Source organism: Geotrypetes seraphini, chromosome 9 (assembly GCF_902459505.1).
Source record: "Geotrypetes seraphini chromosome 9, aGeoSer1.1, whole genome shotgun sequence".
Taxonomy (NCBI): Eukaryota; Metazoa; Chordata; class Amphibia; order Gymnophiona; family Dermophiidae; genus Geotrypetes; species Geotrypetes seraphini.
The window spans coordinates 30298696-30314820 of NC_047092.1; the positions used below are offsets into that span (position 1 = coordinate 30298696).

At 41.3% G+C, this 16125-nt stretch overlaps 1 protein-coding gene across 4 annotated transcripts in view; it reads left to right on the plus strand.

Moving 5' to 3' along the window:
* Nucleotides 1-16125, plus strand: part of AASS (aminoadipate-semialdehyde synthase) — a 112701-nt gene that overhangs the window by 84778 nt on the left and 11798 nt on the right. For all 4 annotated transcript variants that reach the window (XM_033959459.1, XM_033959458.1, XM_033959461.1 and 1 more), the window contains 5 exons: nucleotides 1553-1661; nucleotides 3454-3594; nucleotides 7495-7662; nucleotides 11281-11376; nucleotides 14781-14896. In XM_033959459.1, the coding sequence (XP_033815350.1) occupies nucleotides 1553-1661; nucleotides 3454-3594; nucleotides 7495-7662; nucleotides 11281-11376; nucleotides 14781-14896 (630 nt within the window). The remainder of the gene's footprint in view (nucleotides 1-1552; nucleotides 1662-3453; nucleotides 3595-7494; nucleotides 7663-11280; nucleotides 11377-14780; nucleotides 14897-16125) is intronic.

Sequence of the window (16125 nt, forward strand, 5' to 3'; positions counted from 1 at the left end):
GGGGCCCGGCACATTTTTTTAAAAAATGGAGACGGATATTGTGTATGAGTAACATGCACAACATCTGTGTTCATTAAAAGGAAAAAAAAAAAGATTTCCTACTCCAAACAACTGAGTGATAGGAGACTGCTTCACCCTGATGGCTCTGCGCATGGATGAGAGAGACAGGAATTATGGCGAACCTCCGCACAAATCATTTGCATGCAAACTTGTTTGTGCATCAATCGCTCTTTTGCAATCTGCTAAAAATTGGATTGCAGCGGACCCATGCGGTATACTGACAGACTGAAAAAGCTGGGGCTTTTCTCCCTGGAAAAGCGACGACTTAGAGGAGTCATGATAGAAACCTTCAAGATCCTGAAGGGCATAGAAAAAGTGGACAGGGACAGATTTTTCAAACTATGGGGAACCACAAGTACAAGGGGGCACTCAGAGAAATTGAAAGGGGAAAGGTTTAGAACAAACGCCAGGAAGTTCTTTTTCACCCAGAGGGTGGTGGATACATGGAACGCGCTACCGGAGGATGTGATAAGCAGAAGCACGATACAGGGCTTCAAAGAAGGACTGGACAGGTACCTGGAGGACAAAGGGATTGAGGGGTACAGATAGGAGTAGAGGTAAGGTTATAGGGATAGGATTGAGGTAATTTACAAAATTAGTCAGAGACCACTGTTAAGGCAGTGGGCCTGATGGGCCGCCGCAGGAGCGGACCGCTGGATGAGATGGACCTCTGCTCTGCCTCAGCAGAGGCAACTTCTTATGTTCTTATAACTGACCCTGTTTAGTGCATCTGGCTCTAAAGGTTTAAAGCTTCTTTTCCATCTCCCTCCCTTTCCCTCTTGGTAATTGTGCTTCTCAGAAATAACTCTCTATTCTCCTTCCTGACACCTCATTTGAAACCTTAAGTATTGGGGGAGGGGGGAGGCATCAAATTGGTCTGCACAGAGTCCCACAATTGCTATAGCCTGGTAAAACATCATCCCTTAATAGGGGAGGGAGTGTTTTCAAAGAGCATTTTCCAATGATTGCCAATAGTTTGGGACACAGTAATTTATTTAAATTGGTTTGGGGCCCATTGACATCTTACATTTCTTCACTATAGTAGGTCTTTGATTAGGAGCCAGTTTTTGTTTGTTTTCATATACATCCAGGGGATGGGGGTTTTTGTTCTTTGAGTATTTACACTTGGGGGTGGGTGGGAGGATGGAAGGATATTATTAATTAGAATAGGGTAAGGTTTTTGCGATAATCTATGTTTTTGTGTTTCATTGAATAATCATTGGGTGGGTGGAAGAAAATGGTTGGTTATAAATACTTCTAAGTTGAATGTGCTTTTATTGTATTATTATATGTTACATTTTTGTGTATTGCACTATTGAAGTTTGGAAAATCAATAAAGAATTTAAAAACCAAAAGAGCATTTTCCATGAGGAAGTTTGAATTACTTAAACACCTGGGAATTACCCTGTGTAGTCATCCGGCAAGTAATGTCTGAAATGACTGTTTAGCACTCGTCTGATTGCTTACGTAGCATTTTGTGAAACTGTTCTAGTGCGGAAGAAGCTGGTGTCATTATTGTTGGTGAAATGGGTTTGGATCCAGGCCTCGACCACATGTTGGCAATGGAATGCTTTGATAAGGCAAGAGAAGTCGGAGCAAAGGTAAACCAATCTGGGACAACCTCAGTGCAGTACCACATTATTTCCACAGAGGTCCACATGGGACTGTAAATTCTGGGCCTAGCTTTTAACTACAGTAGCCAGCGGTTAACATGAAACTGGGTATTCAGCGCCAATGCCTGGATACCACCTGATGCTGATCCAGAAATGATGTTCAGTTACTTGCAATATTTGGATCGCTAACTGGACATCAAAGTTTTGTTCAACCTTTTATTATGGCACAACAAAGGAGTCGTGAGGATGAGATGTCAATAATTCAGCCAGGGGTGTAAATAACTTTATTGATAGTAGCACTGCGAGGACTCAAAGACTCGACACTGAGAGTGTTTCGGCATCTATGCCTTTGTCAAGAGTATTTAGAAGGAAACACTACACATACACTAAAATATAGCAATCCAAAATCATCACACCTTTAACTGTTGACACAAAAAGAAAAAAAGGCCCTTAACAATTCTTTCAGCAAATACTCATCAGCTGTAGTCAAGGGAAAGCTAGACAGTTTCAGAGGAATAATTATCATACCGTATTAGAAATAAGCATCAACAAATAGCTTAGTCTTGAGCAGTTTAAAAAAAACTGAAATGTTCCACACATAATCTTATTTGACCGGATAAGTTGTTCCAATTAGCTGTGTGCTAACAAGATAAGGCTTTGAATCTCTCTCTCTCTCTCTCTCTCTCTCTCTTCTTCTCCTCTCCTCTCTCTTCTTCTCTCTCTTTCTCTCTCTCTCTCTTCTTCTCTCTCTCTCTCTTCTTCTCTCCTCTTCTCTCCTCTCTCCTCTTCTCTCTCTCTTCTTCTCTCTCTCTCTCTCCTCTCTCCTCTTCTCTCTCTCTCTCCTCTTCTCTCTCTCTCTCTTCTTCTCTCCTCTCTCCTCTTCTCTCTCTCTCTCTTCTTTCTCTCTCTCTCTTCTTTCTCTCTCTCTCTTCTTTCTCTCTCTTCTTCTTCTTTCTCTCTCTTCTTCTTCTTTCTCTCTCTTCTTCTTCTTTCTCTCTCTTCTTCTTCTTTCTCTCTCTCGCTCTCTTCTTCTTCTCTCTCTCTCTCGCTCTCTTCTTCTTCTCTCTCTCGCTCTCTTCTTCTCTCTCGCTCTCTTCTCTCTCTCTCTCGCTCTCTTCTTCTTCTCTCTCGCTCTCGCTCTCTTCTTCTTCTCTCTCGCTCTCTTCTTCTTCTCTCTCTCTCTCTTCTTCTCTCTCTCTCTATATATTATATATAATACCTTAGTTAAAACATACTCCAATTTAGTCTTTATAATAATGATTATGTAAAATCCAACCATGATATCTAAACGTACAGATGAGGATAAGGATTTCTTTAATTCTAAATAGCGTCTATTTGTTTTTATTTCTCATGCTTTAACTAGATACAAAGATTTCAAATATTGCTATCGCTCATTTGTGTTTGCAATTGCAGGCTTTGGTGATGGCAGTTACTAGTTTAATACATTTTGTTTTGTTTTTGCCTTTTACATTGCTCTTTGTAGGAGAAAGTTTAATGAATGCAGCAACTGCCTCTCCAATTTGAGCCTTTGGGTTTAAAAGCGTCTTGTATAATAGGAAAAAAAAATATGGTAAATGCCTTCCAGGACAAATCACAAAACTTAAAGCATTTTGGGTGCTCACACATCACTGCAGGATTCGAGGGCAGTGAGCACAATTTTGAGGCAACACACGGTCAATAATAGATTAAAAAATAAGACTGATTTTATCTGTGTTTTGTTGCTTCTATTTCTTTGATGTGTTTCCATAATAGATTTCCACTGGTGTGCTTTTCATTGCAGGTGGAGTCCTATGTCTCTTTCTGTGGAGGGCTGCCTTCTCCAGAATTTTCTGACAATCCTATACGATACAAATTTAGCTGGAATCCTTTGGGAGTTCTGTGGAATACTGTTCAGCCTGCCACATATTTGAAAAATGGACAGGTAAATCTTTTTGTTGTTGTTGTTGTTTTTAAACATATTTGAGTTTTAGGGGACCCCCCGTGCTGTCGCCAGTGGCCTTATTTGCACGTTTACAATGGGACAGAGTCTGCTATATTGCATTATGGGATGACGTATAGGAACCCAGAATATGGATATGCTACGATACCGTGGAACCTCTTAGATCTTCTTTTTAACACAGATGCACATACTCAACTTCCTTGATCCCCTGTTCTGTTCTTTCCTGTCCCGAGTCCACCCAATTCCACTTCACCATTCCCTACCACTTAAAATTGGAAGGACTTGTAATGATTCGTGGTAGTAGGGAGGTCGTGGCTTTATTAATATTCCAAATACATTTAACACAGCCAGATAATACAAAGTGTGCACATAATCTGTATGTCTGTTCAGAAGTCCAGCAGCACATAAGGAGATAATTTATCCACTTGTTATGCCTAACATTCAGTGACCCGCATGTGTGTAAGTAGAAATGCTGCAAGTGCAATCCTGAAACGTAAGCACAGAACTTACCTGTTTAGATATATGCTAGATGTAATTTACTTAGATTTCAACAAAGCCTTTGATACAGTTCCTCATAGGAGGCTGTTGAACAAACTTGAAGGGCTGAAGTTAGGACCCAAAGTGGTGAACTGGGTTAGAAACTGGCTGTCGGGCAGATGCCAGAGGGTGGTGGTTAATGGAAGTCGCTCGGAGGAAGGAAAGGTGAGTAGTGGAGTCCCTCAGGGTTCGGTGCTGGGGCTTATCCTGTTCAATATGTTTGTTAGTGACATTGCTGAAGGGTTAGAAGGAAAAGTGTGCCTTTTTGTAGATGATACCAAAATTTGTAACAGAGTAGACACCGAAGAGGGAGTGGAAAATATGAAAAAGGATCTGCAAAAGTTAGAGGAATGGTCTAATGCCTGGCAACTAAAATTCAATGCAAAGAAATGTAGAGTAATGCATTTAGGGATTAATAATAGGAAGGAACCCTATATGTTGGGAGGAGAGAAACTGATATGCACGGACGGGGAGAGGGACCTTGGGGTGATAGTGTCCGAAGATCTAAAGGCGAAAAAACAGTGTGACAAGGCAGTGGCTGCTGCCAGAAGGATGCTGGGCTGTATAAATAGAGGCGTATCCAGTAGAAGGAAGAAGGTGTTGATGCCCCTGTACAGGTCATTGGTAAGGCCCAACTTGGAGTATTGTGTTCAGTTTTGGAGACCGTATCTGGTGAAGGACATAAGAAGACTTAAAGCGGTCCAGAGAAGGGCGACAAAAATGATAGGAGGCCTGCACCAGAAGACGTATGAGGAGAGACTGGAAGCCCTGAATATGTATACCCTAGAGGAAAGGAGGGACAGGGGAGATATGATTCAGACGTTCAAATACTTGAAGGGTATTAACGTAGAACAAAATATTTTCCAGAGAAAGGAAAATGGTAAAACCAGAGGACATAATTTGAGGTTGAGGAGTGGTAGATTCAAGAGCAATGTTAGGAAATTCTACTTTATGGAGAGGATGCCTGGAATGTGCTCCCGAGAGAGGTGGTGGAGAGTAAAACCGTGACTGAGTTCAAAGAAGCGTGGGATGAACACAGAGGATCTAGAATCAGAAAATAATATTAATATTAAATATTTAACTGGGCAGACTTGTACTGTCTGTGTATGGCCGTTTGGTGGGGGATGGGCTGGGGAGGGCTTCAGTGGCTGGGAGGGTGTAGATGGGCTGGAGTAGGTTTTAACGGAGATTTCGGCAGTTGGAACCCAAGCACAGTACTGGGTAGAGCTTTGGATTTTTGCCCAGAAATAGCTAAGAAAAAAAATTAAAAAATTTAAATTGAATCAGGTTGGGCAGACTGGATGGACCATTCGGGTCTTTATCTGCTGTCATCTACTATGTTACTACGTTAAACTAGGACTGCTGTTTCTACAGTCTTCTTTTTTATAAAATTCTCCAGAAAGCAGCTAGTGAGAACTTCTCACCCTGCACCTGTAATGTCCTTTTTCTTAATTGGCTAGACACCAAGTTATCTGGCTAAGTTTACCCATTAACTGGCACAGAATATGCAGAAATATGCAGTTTAGCATCCAGTGCTTCAAGTTCTTTTGATGATCGTATGGAAAAGAGGACACTTAAAGCTCAACATTTTGGTTCAAAATTGACATCAAGTATGGCAGGAGATTCGGGACCCAACTCGCAGCCTGCATTGACACCACATGCACGGAAGCCACATAGAGATGTTTCTCCATGCTTTACCCATTGGAGAGATAGCATGTAAGAATGCTAAGAAGCATAAATATTCTTCCCCTTCTAGGTATGGCATGGCATAATCCCTGGCATCTATCTCCTTGATGCAAAGTAAGTGTCAACACACCATACATCACTCTCCATCACTTCAGATCGGATTACATCTCCTCCCAGATGTGCCTCAACATCGTGGTCTTCCATGCCCAGACAGTATGCTTCTCAGAATGCTTCCATGCTAATGTCTCTTCCATTGCAGACGCTGACTCTCCAGTAGGAGATCTGGGCTATGCTCAAATAAGAGATTTTGAAGCTACTGTAGATGCAGTCTAAACAGGCTTTAAAGGTGTCCATGCCTGCCTCAGCCCACACTGAAGATGTGTTGAGGCATCGATCAAGGATGAGGTTATGCACCCCTGCTCAACATTGAGCATTGGGGTCCGCATGGACCCATTCACTTCATGCGTTATCAGCAGAGGACTTGTCTCCTGGGTCAAAGCATTGACTCCTGCCTCAATGCTCCTCTTGACGCCCACTCCCAGATTCTCCTAGAAGAGAGTATTTTGAGGTGACTGACTCAGATAAACCACTGATGAGGATCTGCAAAATTTGTCAGTAGAAGATTCCTATGGCATACCTTCTGATCTTTCTCCTCAAAGGTGTAAGTCTCCACCAGTGAGCATATCCTTTATGAGCTTTATAAGGTAAATGGGTCAAGTTCCTCCCATTAAAATGGAGAGAAGAAGAACCTCACTCGGATCTTTTTGAGCTTCTGGATTATGAATCGCCACCAATTGACTATATCAAGGTGCCTTTAAATAGGGTCTTAAGATACCCTATTTAAGAACTGGAAGACGCCTCTATCATTCCAGGTAGCTTCTAAAAAAATTGCACAATATACAGAATACAAAAGTGTCTAGAGCATGCGTGTGATGTCATCATTGCCATAGCCGCGCACTTCCACGTGCCTCGAGCCACGGCCACTACCTTTAGTGTGCCGCAGCTTGAGAAAGTTTGCGGGACACTGCTCTAATTAAAGCCAACTTTCCCTCCATCTCTGTAGGGTTTCACCAGGCTTCTGTGTATTCAATGTTTAACCTCTTCCAGAGGCATGATTCTGGCAGCTTAGGAGTCCTCCATGTTAGAATATTATGCTTGCTTGTCCTTGGAGAAAGCAAAGATACTTACCTGTGGTAGGTGTTCTCTGAGGACAGCAGGCATATATTCTCACAACCCACTCACCTCCCCTAGTTGGCTTCTTAGCTTTATTTAATGAACTGATATTCCTGCAAGCCGATATTGGGCAGGAAGGCGCAGGCATGCACACAGTAAGGTCACTGCCTAAAGATTTTAAATAACAGTGCACTTGGTAATGTCCATACCAGGTTCCGTGGATGACATCAGCCATATGTGAGAACATCTACTACAGGTAAGTAACAGTAGTGAGAGGTAAGTATTTTTGTTTTTCTTGTGTGAATTCTTACCTCCCTCCCTCCATCCTTCTCTCTTCTCTATGTTCTCTAGCATTGCAATCTCGGCTACAAACTTTCCCCTTCAAGGCTTTGGTTTAAGTGAGGCATTCTGAACAATAGCTGTGAAATTGCTTTTTTACACAGCAATTAACCACTTTTCTCAAATCTTGGTTTTTATTATTTTTAGGTTGTAACCATTCCGGCCGGAGGATCCCTGCTTGATTCTGTTACTATCATGGATTGTTTCCCAGGACTAAATTTGGAGGGTTTTCCGAACAGGGATAGTACAAAGTATGCTGAACCATATGGTATTCAGTCAGCTCACACCCTGATAAGAGGCACTTTAAGATACAAGGTAAGCTCTTTGGCATCTACAAATATTACACTGATATGGCATGGGCGAGTGTGTTGCAGTGGTTAAAACTACAGCCTCAGCACCCTGAGGTTGTGGGTTCAAACCCACGCTACTCCTTGTGACCCTGGGCAAGTCACTTAATCCCCCATCGCCTCAGTTATATTAGATAGATTGTGAATCTGGTGGGATAAACAGAGAAAAATGCTCAAGTACCTGAATAAATTCATGTAAACTGTTCTGAGCTCCCTTGGGAGAACGGTATAGAAAACTGAATAAATAAATAGTGTGAAAAGTTTCAGCCTCTGCTAACCAGAGCTGGTATTGTGACATCATAATGTCTCATTCCACCAATGCCTAAGAGCCAACCTCATCAGTGATGTCACAATGGCTTCATTGTCCTACACTTGGCTCACTTTTGCCCATTTTGATTTCTAGAGTGGTGCAGTGGTTAAAGCTACAGCTTCAGTACCACAAGGTTGTGGGTTCAAACCCACACTCACTGCTCCTTGTGACCTTAGGAAAGCCACTTAATCCCCCCCATTGCTCCAGGTACATTAGATAGATTGTGAGCCCACTGGGACAGACAGGGAAAAATGCTTGAGTACCTGAATAAATTCATGTAAACCCTTCTGAGCTCCCCTGGGAGAACGGTATAGAAAACTGAATAAATAAAAATGAAATATCCAGTGATTTGCTTTCTATCATCTCCCATATTTAAGAAGCTCAGATATCTCTAATTTAACATAGGAAGGCTTTATAGCCTACTTTCCAAAGTAGGCTATAAAGTGTACTCGGGGCATGTTGGAGGATGCATGAGGCTCTGACGGGGACTTTTTTTTTTTGTTTGTTTCAGTTGACTTTAATTTATAACATTTTATTGAAGGAATCAAATAAATATATAATAATATAATACAATAAGATATTCATTACAATTATATTCACAATTCTAATTTTTCCATACATATTTCTATCATTCTTCCAAAATATATTTCCATATGACCTATTTCCTACCTCTATACATTCCCCTTATTCCTTCCCCCTTCCCTTTTGCACTTAATGTGTGTGACTCAGAAAGCCGACTCTTTTTAATTTTGAATTGAATTTCTTCTTCCTGTTATTTTCACTTGTACTTCCTAGTGTAGTGATTTTTCATCCTTGCTTTCTCTAGTTCAGAAATATTTCCCTTTACTCCTTTTAATTTTGATTTTGGTAGGGCTAGGTCTGTGCCTCACACCCTCCTTTCCCCCCTGCTTCTGTCAGGAAAGCAGATTTTACAAAAGAATACTATAGAGCAGCAATGTTTCTCTTGAACTGTACCCTCACTTTGACCTAGGCCATGGGAAGGCAATTACAGCCCTCGAGAGCCGGAACCAGGTCAGGTTTTCAGGATATCCACAATGAATATGTATGAGATAAATTTGCATGCACTGCCTCCTTGAGATGTAAATATATCTCATTCATGTTTATTGTGGATATCCTGAAAACCTGACCTGGCAGCGGCTCTTAAGGACCAGAATTGCCTACCCCTGACCGAGGCCTTTATGAGACGAGCAGGATAAGGCATAGGTGACATCATCACATGATGGTGCCCACTCAGACCTCTAGAGCAGTGGTTCTCAATTCAGTCCTTGGGTCACACGTAGCCAGTCATTTTCAGGTTATCCAGGGTACAAGTGGATCAATTTTTCACTCTTGTCAAAAATTACCAAGACTAGGGGGCACTCAATGAAGTTACAGGAAAATACTTTTAAAACCAATAGGAGAAAATTTTTTTTCACTCAGAGAATAGTTAAGCTCTGGAATGCGTTGCCAGAGGAGTGGTAAGAGCAGATAGCGTAGCTGGTTTTAAGGAAGGTTTGGACAAGTTCCTGGAGGAAAAGTCCATAGTCTGTTATTGAGAAAGACATGGGGGAAGCCACTGCTTTGGTTTGCTACATGGAAGATGCTGTTTCTTCTTTTCGATGCCTTGGCCTGATACACTGGTGAACTTCAGACTTAGGTCCACTACCTACCATACACCCAGTTATTTCACAATAGTCATGAGAGCTCATCTGTATTTTCTACTCAAGGTTGACACACATAAAACACTTCACACCCTGGACTGCTTATGGGTGCCCCCTCACTACATCTAATGAACTGCACCATCCCGAAAGGCTTCTCAACTCTTCATAACCTAGGATACCAGTTATCCCAGTGCCACAGTCCTAGGAGGAGGATGTCCTTATGGACACTGAGTTTTTTATTACAAGAAAGCTCACATTGAGCTTTCTGTTAGGGTCATGGCCTTTGTCCACTCGATCACATTCATATGCTCAAAGATGCCTGTAAAGCAGCCATGCAGTCCTCCATTCTCACTTTCATTGGCCAGTATTCTTTGGACCACCCGATGGGCACAGACTGAAGTATTTTGAGCTAGCTTATCTGTTCTCTCAAAGTCCCTGGTCTTTGACTAGATTGTGAAGAAACTTTTGTGTAATTTTATTTAGCATTTTTGTCATATTTGTGTTGACAAAAATAAAATTAGGTGTTCCGTTCTTCCAGTAGCCGCCTTTTTGGAACTGCAATAGGGTGCAGAGATATCTGAATGTAGGACTCCATGTGCCCTTGAAACCTTAGCTTGTGGCTTTCTCATCCTGCTTGTCCATGGAGAATGTGGAGTTGCCTATCTGTAGCAGGGGTTTCTCTTTGTAGATAGTGGCATAAGCCAGTCAAGCATTCCCTCCTACCTTTCCCTCTGGTTGAAGCAGCCAATATCTTAACATTTACTCTTCAGCTAGAGAAAAGACTGGCAAAAGTAGCAGTTGCCTCTAGAATACGCACTGGCACATGCTCGGTCTTCTAGATTTTCCAGGCCTTTAGAGGAGCAGGATCAATTGGCCACCTATGAATGGCTGCTTAACCTATCATCCATGGAGAACCCCTGTTATAGGTAAGCAACTGCTGTTTTTGTATTGTCTGTGCCAAATGTCCTATGAGCAGCTTTTCAGGTTATGAAAGATGCAAATGTTAACTGATGTTGAGCCCAATTCAAGTGTGTGGGGTTTTTTTTTTTTAACCTCTATTAAACAGTCATATGCAGTCATATGCCAAGAGTTTAGTCATCTGGGACCATGTGATCAGATAATTTAAGTTTTCTCCGATGGCTAAACATGAATGCTTTTTGCAATTCTTTGATTTTGTACATTATTTTGAATGGAGTCGTTTGAGATAGCTGGTGTGTATTAAACATTTCCTGCCTCGTAACCTCCTTTTTATAAGTTGGGGTAGAATTTTCCTTTCTTGGTTATGATAATTTCAATGAAAATAGGAGTTTAAATAGTTAAATGCCTCTATAAAAATTAAGGGTATGGTCATCCCTTATTGATTACCAAAATTTTATGTTGTTATGTAATGCAATTCTTTCTCCTCAATGATGTAGGCTTGATGGAATTTCTGATTTTCTACGACTATTTTAAGTTGTATTAAGAAAAATGATATTTCTATATTTTTTTTGTATAAATTTCCATATCCTATATACTTGTTTGGATACGTTTACTAATTTTAATTACCCACCCCCCCAAAAAAAATAATTTCCTGCCTTCTCTTTCAAGTGTTTAACGTATCTTTTCTTTTTTATAGGGGTTTGCTAGAGCCATGAGTGGATTTGTTAAATTGGGATTAATTAATGCAGATCCTTGTCCAATACTTGGTTTAAATGCTCCACCTATAACCTGGGTAAGTCTATATACAAGCCTCCCAGCTTGTACAGTTTCTAGAAATAGTTAGTCAACACCTTGCTGTTTTTATTCCTAGAAAATCATGTCCCCAGTTAGTTGCTACTGAAGCTGACCTTCTAGGGCAGGGATAGGCAACTCCGGTCCTCGAGGGCCAGAATCCAGTTGGGTTTTCAGGATTTCCCCAATGACTATGCATTGAAAGCAATGCATGCAAATAGATCTCATGCATAGTCATTGGGGAAATCCTGAAAACCCAACTGAATTCCAGCCCTCAAGGACCAGAATCCTGAAAACCTAACTGGATTCCAGCTTTCGAGGACCGGAGTTGCTCACCCACCCCTGTTCACATTGTAATATATTCCCTAGAGATGAGAATGGAGATTTTCTAGTGCAAGAACTGATGCCTCCAATGCGTCATTTTCTAACCTTTGACTCGAAAGCGATTAAATGCAACAGGCTGCAGCCTGATGAGCAACTTGTTGCACAGGAGCAATTGCTTAATTGTCCTTGAGAATGCCTTTTATTTATTGACCCTTTTGTGCCCATAACATTCAATTAGTCTACAGCAGTGTCTCGCAAACTTTCCGGCCGGCAGCACACTAAATCCAGTGCCCCGGCCCAAAGGCACCCGAAAGAGCACGGACGTCGACGCGATGATGCCGTGCACCTATGTGACGTCATCGCATTGAGGTTCACACATGCGCGGAGGCCCATATGGCCGCGCTTCGGTGGAGGGATCCTGGAGGTGGGGGCAGAGGAGGAGAGACGCCGGCCGGGTGGAGAGTCATCTGTGCCGGTTGACTTCCTACAGGATGTGCCTCTCGCGGCGAGAGGCACATCCTGTAGGCAGTCAGCCTGCACGGACGGCTCTTCTCCTCACCAGTGTGTTGCGGCACACCTGAAATCTCAGGAGGCACGCAGTTTGCGATACACTGCTTTATGGTAATGATTAATTTTAGAAAGTCATTTTTGTGTGCATTTGCGGATTACTACTGAATTCTGTATATGGTACTGAAAAATTGGTGTTGATGAAAATTATTCTAGAAACAGTGTACGGAGTTGGGCGCTGTTTTATAGAATAGCATTTGGTGGATCTGCAGTTGATTTTGGATGCGAGAATCGATTCCAACTAAAACCTGATGTAACATGGATCTCCCTCCTTCGCAAACTCCAGGAGCGCCCTTAATTTAATTTCCATGACCGTGCCTCTTTTTTTTTTTTAATCTGAGTGCAAATTTTACATGTTATCTAAGCACCTAAAGATGGGTGTAGAAATTTAAATTAATGCCAATTGGTGCTAATAATTGGTTAGCACTTGGCTAATTGGCTCGTCAATTAAATTCCACGTGCAAATAGAGTGTGTGCCCATATTTATGTGTGCCATTTTGAGCACTATACGAGGTCTGACAAGTTCATGAACTTGCCACCATGCGCTTACGTTGACAACAGTGTACAAATGGCTAAGTAAGGTTTCATAACCTTGGTGTATCGGTATCTCACAGCTGTGCTCGTATTGATGTGTGTCAATGTCTCGCTGAGTTTTGCATGTTTTTGTATGCTGTTGTGAGAATGTTGCAACGAGCAAACATTAAATTTCTTGTTAAAACTTGGCAAGAGTGGAAGTGAAATCAGGGATTATGGGGATAATGTCATGAAGAAAACGGCAGTATAGAAATGGATTAAATGTTTTTCTGAGAGGAGAGAAAGCATTGCAAACATTTGTTGCATTGGGCGTCAAAATCATCGGCTGGCTGTGAGAAGCATAGCAGACCAAGTAAACATCAATAGAGAAGCAGTTGGGAAAATCTTAACTGAAAATCTTGGCATGAGAAAAGTGTGTGCAAAAATGGTCCCTCGTGGTTCTTGCATCACGACAATGCACCAACTCGCACTTCACCATCTGTGAGGGAGTTTTTAGCCATTAAACAAATAACTGTATTGGAACACCCTCTCTACTCATCTGATATGGCTCCCAATGACTTTTTTCTTTACCCAAAGATAAAAGAAATATTGAAAGGAAGATAGTTGCTTTGAAGGGTGGACTAGACGCTGGCATCAGCGCATAGCTTTCCAAGGGGAGTACTTCGAAGGTGACCATAGTGATATTCAGCAATGATGAATGTAGCACTTTTTCTAGGATGAGTTCATGAACTTAATTGTCAGAGTTGTATAGTTATTTAATTCGTCTTCCATCTCGTTGTTCCCAAAGAGCTCAGAACGGGTTACAGGTTAAATATACATCATTTCAGCACAAGTTTACGATACAAGTGAAAATATGCCTAATGGCAAGATCATGTGCACTGTATCTGCATTCGGGATAAGAATGAAGCAAAAATAGAAAAGCAAATCTCCACAGCAATATGAAAACACAGTGAGGTGAGACAGCCAAGGGGTAAGTTTGCAGGAGCTTTGTTGAAATTTGGTCCAAAGATTGGAGTATTTTTTGCCCTAAGATTTATCTATTCATTGAAAAATACGACCACATCACAGAAGCATACCACGACTCACACTGGCTCCCAATACAAGCCAGAGTACACGTCAAATTCCACTGCCTACTATTGAAAGCTATAAACGGAGACAGCCCTACCTGCTGGAACAATCGACTGACTCAATCCACCTCAACCAGACACAGGAAAATCCACACAATATTCACACACCCGCCAACCAAAAATGTCAAATGAAGAAAAACGTATGAAAACCTACTGGCCACCAGAGCAGCGAAACTGGACCGACAACTCACCAATCTGCTGACTTCGACCACAGACTACAAAACCTTCAAAAAAGAAACAAAAACCCTACTCTTCAAAAAAATACATAAAATCAATGTAACACAACCAAACATGTTCCGAACTCCTCCTGCAATTCCCTACTCCTTAGCAGATTAGAAAATGTTCAAACTATTCCTAAAGAATTTCTTAATATCTTAACAATTCTTCTGTAGTCCGCCTTGAACCGCAAGGTAAAGGTGGAATAGAAATCACTAATGTAATGTAATTTTTTTTTTTTCTTGGTTTTTGGATTGCACCCAAACACACGCTCAATTTTTCTGGACGCCTAATGCAAGCATATCACCAAAACACACCATGTTAGGTCACTGGATACTTTCTGTTGCAAGGCTGTGGCCAGTAAGGTTTATTCTGTTCCTTGCGTGCTTGTGGAGTTTGGGCAAAGCATGGGCAGAGTTGCGATTTATGCCCATATTTTGTAAAATACACACATGTATTTCCACCTCAAGCCAATGTAAATACGCATGGGTTCACTTTACCCATGATTTCTGCAGGATTTATGATGGTATTTTATAAAGGCATATATGTGTTTAAAATAGGCTGAAAAATAGGCACCTCTTTGCCCTTTTAATCCAGGTGACTACTCATAAAATTCCCCTCTTCTTCTTTGTAATAGAAAGAGCTGCTGTGCAACATTCTTAGAATTGAAACTTCTTCCAACCAGGACCACCTTAAAGAAGTTGTCCGTACTGTTTTGGACGAAGATGATATACAGTTAGAAGCAGTGCAATGGTAAGAATTGCTAGTTCGTCATACCTATCCCTTCTTTTATGTGATCTGTGTGTAGTTTAGTTTATGAAGCATTAGATTTATTAGCTTAGATTACTGCAATTCGCTTCTGCTCAGCCATCTCCCTCCCTTTCATTCATTCCATAATTCGGCTGCATGACTCATATTCCGTGAGAGCCGCTATACTCGCGTTACCCCTTTCCTAATATAATAATAATAATAATTTATTTTCTTATATACCACCCAACCAGATGTTCCGGATGGTTCACAGCAAGAGACCTCAGACATATCAGTGAAGACACAAAATACAGCAGAATTCAGTGGAATACAATACAATGCAATGCAATATAATACAATGTAAAATCATCGCATAAATTTACCAAACAAATAGGTTTTCATCGATTTTCTGAACTCATAATAAAATTGGGATTGGGCAATTAGAGAACACATCCAAGAGTTCATTTTCCCCGCTTGGAAAGCCAGAGTTTTGTCTAGAAAACTTTTAAAACGACAGCCTTTCAGAGGGGGGTACATAAACATGCCCGAGTTTCTTGGGCTCTTATTTGATATGAATAATTTTAGTTGGGTGGATAAGTATGATGGTAGTAGCCCTAAGAGTGCTTTATAACAAATGCAGCCAAATTTAAAAATAACTCTAGCTTCGAAAGGGAGCCAATGAAGTTGCACTAAAAAGGGTCAAATTTCTTTAATCCAAAGATCAGACGCATTTTGAACCAGGTGAAGTCTTAGCAATATTTTCTTGGTTGACTGTAGGTATGTGATATTGCAGTAGTCTAAGGTAGATAGGATGGTGGATTGAACTAATATCCTAGAGGACACCATGTCAAAATATTTTTTAATGGTTCTTAGTTTCCATAAAATAGCGAAGCATTTTTTAGTCAGTTGGTCGGTGTGTTTCTCAAGCGTTAGGTATCGGTCTAGAGCAGGGGTCTCAAAGTCCCTCCTTGAAGGCCGCAATCCAGTCGGGTTTTCAGGATTTCCCCAATGAATATGCATTGAAAGCAGTGCATGCACATAGATCTCATGCATATTCATTGGGGAAATCCTGAAAACCCGACTGGATTGCGGCTCTCAAGGAGGGACTTTGAGATCCCTGGTCTAGAGTAACTCCCAAGATTTTGTTGTGACTTACTATGTTGAATTTTTGATCATTGAGTTGAATGGAAGTTTCCCTGACTTTATCACTTCATTAGTTTCTCATCCGTTTCCGA